This window comes from Rutilus rutilus, assembly GCF_951802725.1.
Source record: "Rutilus rutilus genome assembly, chromosome: 17".
Lineage (NCBI taxonomy): Eukaryota > Metazoa > Chordata > Actinopteri > Cypriniformes > Leuciscidae > Rutilus > Rutilus rutilus.
Window position 1 is genome coordinate 36,519,877 of NC_140230.1, and position 14,748 is coordinate 36,534,624.

At 38.7% G+C, this 14,748-nt stretch overlaps 1 protein-coding gene across 1 annotated transcript in view; it reads left to right on the top strand.

The window, feature by feature from the left end:
- The window catches only part of csmd3a (CUB and Sushi multiple domains 3a), a 317,979-nt gene that overhangs the window by 112,612 nt on the left and 190,619 nt on the right, over positions 1-14,748 (top strand). Inside the window, exons 19-24 of the mRNA XM_084386048.1 lie at positions 9-125; positions 752-967; positions 4,099-4,287; positions 5,885-6,054; positions 6,170-6,326; positions 12,856-13,047. Coding sequence (XP_084242174.1) covers positions 9-125; positions 752-967; positions 4,099-4,287; positions 5,885-6,054; positions 6,170-6,326; positions 12,856-13,047 — 1,041 coding nt within the window. The remainder of the gene's footprint in view (positions 1-8; positions 126-751; positions 968-4,098; positions 4,288-5,884; positions 6,055-6,169; positions 6,327-12,855; positions 13,048-14,748) is intronic.

Sequence of the window (14,748 nt, forward strand, 5' to 3'; positions counted from 1 at the left end):
TCCCACAGCACTGTGTGGAGGTGATGTTCGCGGTCCTGAGGGCATCATCCTCTCTCCCGGCTTTCCCGAACTCTATCCCAACTCATTAAACTGCACCTGGACTCTGGAGGTCAGCCATGGCAAAGGTACGTTCCCGGGAGATTCCTTCAGGAGAAGATGAGAGCTCGTTTTTGATATATATATATATATATATATATATATATATATATATATATATATATATATATATGTGTGTGTGTGTGTGTGTGTGTGTGTGTGTGTGTAAATATATTTGTGTCTCTACATGAAAAAAACAAAACAAAAACACTTTAGATAATCCTAGATAAACATCTGATAGTAGAATTTCCATTGGTAATATATATATATATATATATATTTTAAAGAAGTCTCTTCTGCTCACCAAGGCTGCATTTATTTGATCAAAAATACACTAAAAATTGTGAAATATTATTCCAATGTAAATCAGCTGTTCTCTATGTGAATATATAGTAAAAGTGTAATTTATTCCTGTGATCAAAGCTGAATTTTCAGCATCATTACATCATTACATATATATTTTTGTAACATTATACACTTTTGATTAAATCAATGCATCCTTGCATTAATACATTTATTTATAGATTAATTTTATATAAAAAAAATAAAAAATCGTACACTTAAAGCTTGTTTCCTCAAAGACTCCAAGAGTAATGAGCTATGATGTCCCGATGGAGAAGTTATATTGATAATCTCGTCCTGATCTGCTGTTCAGGTGTGCAGTTCATGTTCCATGCGTTTCACCTGGAGGATCATCATGATTATCTGCTCCTGACGGAGAACGGCAGCTTTGCTCGACCTCTCGCTCGTCTCACCGGATCCCAGAGACCAACGCCGGTCAATGCCGGGCTCTACGGGGACTTCAAGGCCCAGCTCCGCTTCATCTCGGACTTCTCCATTTCATTCCAGGGGTTCAACATCTCGTTCTCAGGTTAAAACAATTTCCAGATATCTATCTATCTATCTATCTATCTATCTATCTATCTATCTATCTATCTATCTATCTATCTATCTATCTATCTATCTATCTATCTATCTATCTATCTATCTATCTATCTATCTATCTATCTATCTATCTATCTATCTATCTGTCTGTCTGTCTGTCTGTCTGTCTGTCTGTCTGTCTGTCTGTCTGTCTATCTATCTGTCTGTCTGTCTGTCTGTCTGTCTATCTGTCATATATCTGTCTGTCTGTCTGTCTGTCTGTCTATCTGTCATATGTCTGTCTGTCTGTCTGTCTGTCTGTCTGTCTGTCTGTCTGTCTGTCTATCTATCTATCTATCTGTCTGTCTGTCTGTCTGTCTATCTGTCATATGTCTGTCTGTCTGTCTGTCTGTCTGTCATATGTCTGTCTGTCTGTCTGTCTGTCTGTCTATCTATCTATCTATCTATGTGTCTGTCTGTCTATCTGTCTATCTATGTATCTGTCTGTCTATCTATCTGTCTATCTGTCTATCTATGTGTCTGTCTGTCTATCTGTCTATCTGTCTGTCTGTCTGTCTGTCTATCTATCTATCTATCTATCTATCTGTCTGTCTGTCTGTCTGTCTGTCTGTCTGTCTGTCTGTCTGTCTGTCTGTCTGTCTGTCTGTCTGTCCGTCCATCCATCCATCTAAATTAAAATAACACTGAGTTTTATAGTTCATAAAATGTTATGTAGTTTATATAATTACATACTTTATCCAAAAATGATAATTTTGCACATTTGTTGTCATTCCAAACCCATATGCTGTTATGTAAAGAATTTAAATTTAAATACATCTTTTTTATTCATCTAAGCTCCAAAAAGAGCCAAACATTATCAACAGTGCTAAAAAAACAAACATTTGCAGAGATTTGTCATGTTTGGCTGCAGTATTTCTCTAAGGTCAGCGTGATTCAGGACGCAGTACACTCAAGGTTTCTGTAAATTGAAGCATTCAGTTAATTCAATTAAATTCAGTGTACGAATTGAGCCAGCCATTCTGAGCAAATAATGCATTTTCCATTATTAAACAAACTGTCATAATCAGTCAAGTGTGACATTTTACATGAACATTGGGTTACAAAAACGTCTGTGCAAATTGTTCGTAAAAGCATTTTTACCTAAACTGTAAAATAATGAACCGTTTCTTCCCTAAAAATGGCAAACGTTTTACCCATAATAATATCACAAACAGTTCATGTAAGAATGGTTTGTTTCCGTGACCATCCATTACTAGCAGATCTAATAGTGAGTCTTAAATCCGGGGATATTGATATCGAAGGTTATTCTAGGACAAGAGCCGTTATCGTTATCAGCGCCTACAAGCCTTTTCTATGAAAAGTCATAGCAGCAATTAGATATAGATGGCGCTTGGTACAGTGATAAAGGCAATCAATTGGCAACAGCTTGAGCTTCGTCTCAGTGGCTTATTGAAAGTCTGAGACGTATCAGTGTTTCCGGCAGTCCTTTCGTCAGACTTTAGCAGAGACTTTTTTACTGCTAGCTGATATTAGACGTGGCTTTGGGCGGCGTTTGTCATCAGTCACAGATTCCCACCGGCCACTGCCGACTAATGGAATTAGCTGATCCACCAAAAGTGGAAAAGAAACCGATTTGACAACTAAATATGAGTTTATTTGGTAGGGGGGAAAAAGTCAAGAAGCCAGCAGCATTTTAAAGCAGTTCCAGTTTCCAGGAATAACCGGCTTTAACCCTTGTACTTCCACAACAATTTAGCTGTTTTGATCATTTTGCCTGTGTTAAAGGCACAATATGTACGATTTTTGGATTAGAATATCCAAACAATAGTATATGTTTGTGGTTAAAATGTTTAAATCCAGAGAAATCCGCTATTTTAACCAGTGTAATGGCCGTGTTTTTGCGTCACCTCTCAGTGATGTCATATGGATCTCTGAGCTGGTGCGAGTGAGTGGAGGCGGGACTAATTTGCATATTCATAGAACCAAGTATACTAAATGAGGTTGAAGCTATTTTAAGGCATGAAGAACTTTTTTTAAAGGATAAAACATTTAAATATGTCATTTTGGTGTCATACCGCAGTAACTAAACCAAAAAAACAAATAAAACTAAAGTAAAATGTTTCCAGATTTGTCATGTTTGGCTGCACTATTTTTCTCTCTCAGTTCAGATTCGGTTTGTTCGAGGACGAGCCGTTCTGATGGAAAGCCAAGCTGTGAAGAGCCCACAGGGTTTGGCTCATGTTTACTGAGCCATCATAAACATTAATGAAGGACCAGAGTTATGAATACCCATACAATTATCCACAGGCCAAGTTCCCGTATTAGCCTAATATAAATTCCCTGATGAAAACTGTGGTTGACCTTTACTGAATACTGAATATTGATGGGATTGACAGAAGCAGACATGCATAATGCAAAAAAATACCAGGCGTGAAACTGCTGACAAAAGCTTTCCACCATTAGCATTTTAGCATTGAAAGTGCAGAGACGAGACCTGATATCTGTACGTAATACGAAATCTGTTTTTCTATACAATTTCAGAGTGGCAAGGTGCACGCGCTCATATGTTGAACGCAAATAGATTTGAATATGGAGATATGAGAGCAAACAAAGCGACTGATGTTGTTTTGCTGTCGAGCATCAAACTCATCTGAACTCAGAGAAGCGCAGCTGCGGTTCAAGGCCAACCATCATTTACACGTGGAAATGATTTACACTGCCCCTAATTGATTGTTTGAGTGTTTGCAGATAACTCAGGGTAAATGTTCAGTCTCCGTTTACTCTAAGAATCATGATGTGATATTAAACGAGACATTGGATGAATATCAAGGCCATGCTAAAGCCACAAAGTCCCTCCAGCGGGAGTTCTTCTCTATATCAGAGTCAGTGTTTCTGAACTCCTGAAACACCTCCATTGAGTTTCTTCCGGGAACGAACATGTAGCGATAAGAAACAGTAATAGCACCTACCGTTTACATGAATTATGTCAAATCCTTCATCCTGTATTACAATATTTAGCACCGTTTTTTAGCTCACAGTGAAGTTCAGCCTGTCTAACGTAATGAGGCCAACGGAGAAAGTTTTCTGCTAAACTTTTTGCCTGCTGTTGTTGTTCAGAATATGATCTGGAGCCGTGCGAGGACCCTGGCGTGCCGGTGTTTGGCAGGCACAGCGGCGGCAGCTTCGGCATCGGCGCCAGCGTGGCGTTCTCGTGTGAGCCAGGCTATCGTCTGCAGGGCGCTGGAGAGATCGCGTGTCTGGGCGGCGGGCGGCGTGTGTGGAGTGCACCTCTGCCAAGGTGTGTGGGTACGTGCCGCTCTCATTCGCTTCCACGTCCAGAGGTTCACTGGTCTTCATGGTTGCTTTCCAGTTCAATGGCGTTCTGAATGAGGTCTCTTTGAAAGCACATACCTATAGACTAAACACGTAATATGCATATGCACGCCGTCACCGTTTTTGAAGTTTACACTGTGATGATTATGTTTGCGTTCTCGAGCTGCAAACACTGCTGTCGTGCAAATGAACGGCCAGGACACATTAAGAGTTTCTGTTTTCTGTGAGAACGGTGTGTGTTAGTGGCCCATAAGTTAATAACTAATGATCTTTACAACGGAAGTGAATCAATCAAAACTAACTTTAGCTGGACAATAACTTTAATCTAGATCTGCTGTAAAGCCTAAACACTCTCTGTTACTGTAATCTCCTGTTGTCACTGTAAAGCTGCTGTGAAACAATATATATATTGTTAAAAGCACTATAAAAATGAAGGTGGCTTGACTTGAATGGAATTCTAGTGTACTACTCACAGCATTCTGCACTACTACTTATTATACAATGACAAAAATATGGTGTAGGATTTACCTCACAAATAATTACAAAGAAACAGCAAAGTGAAATTATGATATGGAAAGACTTGTTACACGTTACTTCGATAGTTCACTTCAGACATTCTACTAACTGTAAGTAACTTTGCACCTACATGTCAACTAGCTCTCATTAGAGTATTAGTCGACTGTAGGTTAGAGTTCGGGGTAAAGTGGGCCATCGGAATGAAGTGTTGCCTATATTTATTTACAACTTTGAAAAAAAAAAAAAATTCCAGGGTACTTATAGACTATAAACTTGCTTGTTGTTTCTACCATAGTGCACTTGAAAAATGTAGTGTGGAAGATATTTTCTCTCAGAAATGGCCAGTAAATGTCACAATTAATTGTAGGGCAAGCAACACATTGAAAGACTGAAATAGTATTTTCTTGTAATGTACAATGTTTGTTTTGTTATTATTATTTACAACTTTGTAAAAACTAGATATATTTTTTACAGTGTACCTATATACTAGTTACTAAGGTAGTGCATCGAATTTTGTTTTTAATTTGTTATTAATTCTAAAGACAAGGCAAGTAACAAATTGAATTAAACATGAAATTTTGAAGTAGTCAAACTTTACACCTTTTCAAGTATTCTTTAAGTATGCAGTATTCAATAAGCATTTCAAATTATATTGTCCTAATTGTTATCACATGCAAATATGTTTCAAGTGTAATTCAGTGATTGGCATCTAGTTACGGAATTTTTTTTTTTTTTGTTGCATTTTTTTAATCCAATTTTGATGGTCAATTTCTGACCTTTTCGGAGTCTAATAAAATTAAACGATTCAAGGAACATCGTATTATTTTCTTTTTCATTTGATTGCACTGTAAATGGACGAGCGCATTGCATCGTGCGATACAAGACTGACTCGAATGCAACCAATGAGTGACAAAATATGTTGTTCAAGATATATTGCATGTTTTGATGGTATATGTTCTCTTTCTATATACCTCGCTTTCTGTTTACTTCCCCAAATTGACACTTTTCACATGTTGCTGTTCCACTGTGTCACTACGGGTCCCATTGTCCACAGCTGAATGCGGCTCAACCGTTTCCAAGAACTCCGGCGTCCTGTTGTCCCCAAACTATCCCCGCAATTACGAGAACAACCACGAGTGCATCTACAACATTCAAGTACAGGCGGGGAAAGGAATCAACATCTCAGCGAACAGCTTTCATCTGGCTCAAGGTGATGTTCTCAAGGTAAATACTCATTCAGAGCCTGCACAAGCTTCAACACATGTTCTTTTGATACTGAAAAGTAATCATAAAGTGCTATTTTGGGTATTGTAATGACTCCTCTGGCCTCCTTTCCCAGGTATATGACGGTCCGGACAGCAGCGCAGAGCTTCTGGGAAGTTTCTCGGGCTCCTCTATGTTGGGTCAGTCGTTGACCAGCACGTCCAATCACCTGTGGCTCGAGTTTTACTCTGATCAAGACGACACGGCAGAGGGATTTAAGCTGGTTTACACCAGTAAGCTTCCTCTTCCTCTTCCTCACACTCTTCCTCTCTTCCTCTTTCTCTCTTCCTCTTCCTCTCTTCCTCTTCCTCTTCCTCATACTCTTACTCATACTCATACTCATACTCATACTCTTCCTCATACTCTTCCTCTTCCTCTCTTCCTCTCTTCCTCTCTTACTCATACTCTTACTCTTCCTCTTCCTCTCTTCCTCTTCCTCTTCCTCTTCCTCTTACTCTTACTCATACTCATACTCTTCCTCTTCCTCTCTTCCTCTCTTACTCATACTCTTACTCTTACTCTTCCTCTCTTCCTCTTCCTCTTCCTCTCTTCCTCTAACTCATACTCTTACTCATACTCATACTTTTACTCATACTCTTCCTCATACTCTTCCTCTTACTCATACTCATACTCTTCCTCACTTACTCTTCCTCTCTTCCTCTCTTCCTCATACTCTTCCTCATACTCTTCCCCTTCCTCTTCCTCATACTCTTCCTCACTTACTCTTACTCTTCCTCTCTTCCTCTTACTCATACTCATACTCTTACTAATACTCTTACTCTCTTACTCATACTCATACTCATACTCTTCCTCTTCCTCTCTTACTCTTACTCTTCCTCATACTCTTCCTCTTCCTCTCTTCCCCATCCTCTTCCTCTCTTCCTCTTCCTCATACTCTTCCTCTCTTCCTCTCTTACTCATACTCTTCCTCATACTCTTCCCCTTCCTCTTCCTCATACTCTTCCTCACTTACTCTTCCTCTTCCTCTCTTCCTCTAACTCATACTCTTACTCTTACTCATACTCATACTCTTCCTCATACTCTTCCTCTCTTCCTCTCTTACTCATACTCTTACTCTTCCTCTTCCTCTCTTCCTCTTCCTCTTACTCTCTTCCTCTAACTCATACTCTTACTCATACTCATACTTTTACTCATACTCTTCCTCATACTCTTCCTCTCTTCCTCTCTTACTCATACTCTTCCTCATACTCTTCCCCTTCCTCTTCCTCATACTCTTCCTCACTTACTCTTACTCTTCCTCTCTTCCTCTTACTCATACTCTTACTCTTACTCTTACTCATACTCATACTCTTCCTCATACTCTTCCTCTTCCTCTCTTACTCATACTCTTACTCTTCCTCTCTTCCTCTTCCTCTTCCTCTCTTCCTCTAATTCATACTCTTACTCATACTCATACTTTTACTCATACTCTTCCTCATACTCTTCCTCTCTTACTCATACTCTTCCTCATACTCTTCCTCTTCCTCTTCCTCTTACTCTCTTCCTCTAACTCATACTCTTACTCATACTTTTACTCATACTCTTCCTCATACTCTTCCTCTTCCTCTTACTCATACTCTTACTCATACTCTTACTCATACTCTTCCTCTCTTACTCATACTCTTACTCTTCCTCTCTTACTCTTCCTCTTCCTCATACTCTTCCTCTTCCTCTCTTCCCCATACTCTTCCTCTTCCTCTCTTCCTCTTCCTCATACTCTTCCGCTTCCTCTCTTCCTCTCTTACTCATACTCTTCCTCATACTCTTCCCCTTCCTCTTCCTCTTCCTCACTTACTCTTACTCTTCCTCTCTTCCTCTTCCTCATACTCTTACTCATACTCATACTCATACTCTTACTCTTCCTCTCTTCCCCATACTCTTCCTCTTCCTCTCTTCCTCTTCCTCATACTCTTCCGCTTCCTCTCTTCCTCTCTTACTCATACTCTTCCTCATACTCTTCCCCTTCCTCTTCCTCTTCCTCTTCCTCACTTACTCTTACTCTTCCTCTCTTCCTCTTCCTCTTCCTCATACTCTTACTCATACTCATACTCATACTCTTACTCTTACTCTTACTCTTCCTCTCTTACTCATACTCTTACTCTTCCTCTCTTCCTCATACTCTTCCTCTTCCTCATACTCTTCCTCACTTACTCTTACTCTTCCTCTCTTCCTCTTACTCATACTCTTACTCATACTCATACTCATACTCTTACTCTTCCTCTCTTACTCATACTCATACTCTTCCTCTTCCTCTTCCTCTTCCTCTTCCTCTTCCTCTCTTACTCTTACTCTATCTAACCTGCCAAAAAACGATTTATTCATTGTTATCCACATTATATTTCATCTATAAAAGCATTGTGAACTTTTCTAAATGTACGTTTGGTCAGAGAGTCTCTGCATGACTGGCAGATTAATGTGCTGAATTTCTCTCCGTTACGGTAGGAAATGAAATAAAATTGAATGTGGAGGATCTTAACTGTGACGAGATGATTGACAGGGCAGTTTAAACGCTGACAGGAACACGTAACTAAGAGAAGAGCGTCCATTAAAGACGCAGTTATGAAGAAGTAGTTCGTCTGCTACACACTCAAAAGTATTTACTCATTCTTCACAAAAGCACTACACACTTTTAGGGCGTAGTACAAGTAGGCGAATGTGGATGCAGCATGCATCAGTGTGGCCTAAAACACTGTGTTCGTGGTCATGCAGTTTGAAATGTTGACTACGAACTCAGAGGTTTTTCAGCTTTCTCCATATTTATGATTCTTTGCAACAATCTCGATCCTTCACTCTTTGAATTCTTGCTCTCGGGAACAATAAAAGTCAACAACATAATGACTAAAAGTTTGCTAAGCAGTATTTCCTACTAAAGCAAGGTGGTATTTCACTCTGGTCATGCTTAGCCAATAAGAGCAAAGTGGGCGTGGCCTTGAGCACCGGTGTGCCCAGTGCATTATGGGTGTTGAAGTTTTCCTACCTATTTGGCCAGAAGGAAGACAACAGCCTTTTTCTCTGTTTTCTCTTGTCAGGTAGCACTGATTTCAGAAATGTTTTCACCTTTCTTCTGTACAGGCAGACAAGTTTTATTGAAAGCCTATTTTGCCAGCGGTGAAGTACATCTTTAATTCCACACTACGTGTAGAAACTCACACACACTAGAAGTTGCATGAAATGCATTGGCAGTTTTAGTCTGTCTCGAGTAGTCTTGGATTACGGAAAGCTTCTTGTTTTCCTACCCAAAACTGAATATGAAGTGAACCCGCATTCATGAAGCACAGACTTCTGAGTTCATTTGGGGTGTTCAAATTCTTGTGAGGAAAAACAAAAGTGAGAAACATATTTCTGATATTTCATATTTGATGCCTTGATGATAAATAAATTCATCCCTACCAAGGCTGCACATGACTGTACTTTTATCAGTAATTCCATCTGGATTTCACAAAATTGCAATTGCAAAGGCCTTTCTCACACATATTTACTGATTATTATATTAAATTATTATCGTTATAGTCCAAAACGAACACCAGCCAAGTGTCTAATATGAGCAAAATTGACTTTGGTGAGTGAATAAATTGTCACTGAATGTTCCTCATTTGCTGGCCACTGGAGCGACTGAAATCACATACAAACTGTCTGCAAAAGAAAAAAATCGAATGATGATGGATGCCGTTTTGCTGTATATGGGCAAAGAATATATATTTTAATAAATAATGCATAATACAGTTTAATGGGTAAGTGTGGTGTTGGACGCTTACGGATACGAATGAAATCTCCCGCTCCCTCTCAATCTATAAAACTACCTCTCACGAATATATTAGCTCAATTAATTTTAATTTCTGGATTAATATCTTCATTTCATTGTCAGCTTGAACTGTATGATTGTTCTCAGCACTCACTACACACACACACACACACACACCCCGTTTATTGCTTTTGTAATGAAAACCGTTGAATTAGCGGCATCATATGCATGGATTATTAGTGCGATGGAGACTCTTAATTTTCTTTGTTCGAAATTATAGGTCTGTCTTTTCTCATGAGAAGTTTGTAATTTGTCTTCCTCACAGTGCTGTATTATTTGATATAATAATCATGAAGCGGGATTATAGCTTGAGGTAAACGAGGTTAACGCAGTTGTTCTTCAGAGGCAGTCGCTCATACACTGACAGCTTTTACTCTGAGCGTCTCGTTCGTCAGACACTGAGAGTGTGTTCACTTACATCACATGCATCTGGATTTTGACCTCAGCTGTGCTGAAGAGAAGGGGAAACAGAGAGGGAACTATTAGAAAGAAACAGCTCTCCCAAAAAATGTAAAATAATAATAATAATTCTCATGGCATTTCCATATATTATATTATATTGTATTAAATTATGTTAGATTATTTTAGATTATATTAGATTGTTATATTATATTATATTATATTATATTATATTATATTATATTATATTATATTATATTATATTATATTGTTTTGTATTGTATTATTCAATAACAAGCAGCATCAAAATAATTTCAAATATTAAATATTATAGAACAGCTTATCTTTTAAACGAATAGTTCACCCAAAAAATCATTCTGCCATAATTTCGTATTTTATTGATTTATATATATATATATATACTTTTTTTTTTTTTTTTATAAATGACAAGCAGCATCAAAATAATTTCGAATATGAAATATTATAGAACAGGTTATTATATAAATTAATAGTTCACCGAAAAAAATATTCTCCCATAATTTGGTCTCATGATGCTATTTCACTTTATGTTATGTTATGTTACGTTACGTTATGGTACGTTATGTGTATTTCCAGTAACAAGCACTATCAAAGACTTTCACACATTCATTATTCTATAATGTTTTATAATATATAATGTGTAATATAAAATGTGAAATTGGACTAGTTTTAGGAATTGGCTGTTGCACTAATAATTAAGCATTTCATGAAGCATTTCCGGTATTTTACGCATTAAATATAAGGAAATATAAATGACATATTACATATTTTGATGCTGCTTGTTCCTGGGACTCGGGTGCCTCCCCCATCTATATAGCCCCACCCCCCATCTATATAGCCCCACCCCCCATCTATATAGCCCCGCCCCCATCTATATAGCCCTACCCCCATCTATATAGCCCCACCCCCCATCTATATAGCCCCGCCCCCATCTATATACACCCCCCCCATCTATATAGCCCCGCCCCATCTATATAACACCCCCCCATCTATATAGCCCCACCCCCAAACTCACGCCATTGGCCAAACAAGTGTTGTTTCTGACTATCATAAATCTGCAGTGTTCTTGTGTTCATGTACACACGTAGTCAAAAGTACTGTATCAATAACATGATATTTCCATGATTAACTCACACAAGTTTTCACACGCCCAGAGTTTAAAGCTGATTAAATCTGCTATATCCATAAACTCTCTAAACATCCTCTGTAATTTCTTCATCTAACGTGTTAATTAACAGACACAGTGTTGCTCGTGTTATTATCTCGCAGTATCATAAGGCTGTATGTTCACATAAATGTGAATATTATTATTATGGCTGTGGGTTTATTTCTTTGCATTATGGAAACTCAAAGTGAAGTTCATAACGTCGCTCCTCCGGGACGGTGTAAACGCCGGCGGCGCGGAGTGTGTGTCTTTCACCCACACCTATTTCAATGAATTAATTAACTGTATCATTCTCTCGTTAAGATCTGATTAGGATTAAACGGTCGGGCTGATATTATTGGTGCTCCTGTTCTCTGTAATAGAAGATGACACATTAAAAACACAGGAAATTGTGTTTGCTCGTAATTGTACATTTGCAGAAGATGAGTTTGGAAACCCGTGTGTGGATGTATGGGCTGAAGGATCTGGACGTCCCTTTTGATTTTGCACGTGATGATTTTTCTTCTGGATGAGAGCGACTTCATCCATGTTCCGACAGTGGGAAACCGTTGCCGAAAAGTGCATTAATATTTCATGCTTTTGAAATGAAATGCTGCTGCTTTATTCTGAACTCAACAACACACACTGCTCTTACACACCGCTTCAACTCTCAGTCCTGTTAATGATTTAAAACACACACTTCACACTTTCATTTATTTAGGTCTGTTTTTCTCCTCAGACCATCAACACTTCCACACACACACACACACACACACACACACACACACACACACACACACACACACACACACACACACACACACACACACACACACACACTGTGTGTTTCAAGGCCTTTTAAACTATAATGAGAGCGATAACAATGACTATATTAGTGTCCACAATAGCGTCTAATATCGCTGTATTTATTAGAGTTATTGTTATTGTCCTCGATCTCATTAAAGCAGGATGGATTCTAATTGGCTGTCAGTGTTTTTATAATAAAAGTCATTCTGAGAGTGAATCCGTCGAGATCGTTTCTCCGTGTCGTTATCGCTATAGTTGTGCTGTGAATTATTTAATATTCAGAATAATTTTTAGATATTTTTTTATATCTGGGCCTTATTGGGCCTTTATGCTTGCAGTTTGTATCCTAAATACAATTAAAATAAAATTATATCAAATGAAATATATAATTTAACTTATATATATATATACACACACACACACACATACACAATATATTTAACATTTCTTAAATACTCAATGAAATATTAAACCAAGTTTTATATATATATATAAGTTGGTTTAATATCAGGCTGTTAAAGAAGCGTCTCCTGATGTTCCTCTCTCTCTCGCCCTCTCTCTTCTCCTCCAGGTTTTGAGCTTTCTCATTGTGACGAACCCGGTGTTCCTCAGTTTGGATCTAAAGCGAGTGACCAAGGCCACTTCTCCGGCAGTGTGGTCACGTACCGGTGCGATCCGGGATACGGTCTCCATGGCAACCGCGTGTTGAGATGCATGACGGGCGAGAGACGGGCCTGGGACCATCCGCTCCCCTCCTGCATAGGTAACACACACACACACACACACACACACACACACACACACACACACAGGGCCTGGGACCATCCGCTCCCCTCCTGCATAGGTAACACACACACACACACACACACACACACACACACACACACACACACATACATCACACACACACAGGGCCACACACACACACACACACACACACACACACACACACACACACACAGAGCCTGGGACCATACGCTCCCCTCTTGCATAGGTAGCACACACACATACACACACATACACATCACACACACACACACACACATACATCACACACACACAGGGCCACACACACACACACACACACACACACACACACACAGAGCCTGGGACCATACGCTCCCCTCTTGCATAGGTAGCACACACACATACACACACATACACATCACACACACACACACAGGGCCACACACACACACACACACACACACACACACACTGCAACCCTTCACAGACATCCACTGGGTCCTGAATAGCATGTTATATCATTTCTGCATATTAAAAAGCGATGCATTTGCTTTCACAGTCTCTATTTATAAGCAGTTTACTGTATATACAGTTCATTATTCAGCGAGCAGAGCGCTAGTGTTTTACTCCACACACAGCCGTGTGCATCCTTAATCCTGAGGATTTATCCTTACATGGATTCCTCTTAATTGGTCTTGCAGCTGAGTGTGTGCGTGTGTGTGCGTGTGTGTGTTTGTTGTGAATAATTGATGTACGGCAGAGTGCCTGTCACGCGTCTCAGTGTGTGTGTGTGTGTGTGTGTGTGTGTGTTTACAGGCTGATTTCAGTGTTACACGTCTCACCTAATTAAACTTTGCTCCCGATGCATGAGTGTGAGGGTGTGTGTGATTGTTGTGTTTGTTCACCTTGTATGTGTGTATCATGTAAACACACGACTGAAGATGAATGTTAGTTTTCTGATGGTAAACACTGTCTTTTAATACCAGTGTAATGTACAGAGATTACTGTAAGTAAACCGTGCTTATACTTTATAATAAGGCTCAATTTATTAGCATGAGCATTTATTAATCTAGGGTAATGTTAGTTTAAAATTATACTTTTCATTTGTTAATTCACATTTTTTTTCACAATACCTTAAAATTATGTCACACACATTAATATTAATGTATTATATAGAAATTAACAGTTGCATTAGTGTGTGTGTGTGTGTGTGTGTGTGTGTGTGTGTGTGTGTGTGTTTGTGATAGAATTTTTTTTAAATTTTTAGATAATTAGATTTATAATAATATTTATTAATATAAATAAAATATAATTTTAATATAATACACTAATACTTAATATAATATAATTAGTATTTATTCATATATATACACTCACCTAAAGAATTATTAGGAACACCTGTTCAATTTCTCATTAATGCAATTATCTAATCAACCAATCACATGGCAGTTGCTTCAATGCATTTAGGGGTGTGGTCCTGGTCAAGACAATCTCCTGAACTCCAAACTGAATGTCAGAATGGGAAAGAAAGGTGATTTAAGCAATTTTGAGCGTGGCATGGTTGTTGGTGCCAGACGGGCCGGTCCGAGTATTTCACAATCTGCTCAGTTACTGGGATTTTCACGCACAACCATTTCTAGGGTTTACAAAGAATGGTGTGAAAAGGGAAAAACATCCAGTATGCGGCAGTCCTGTGGGCGAAAATGCCTTGTTGATG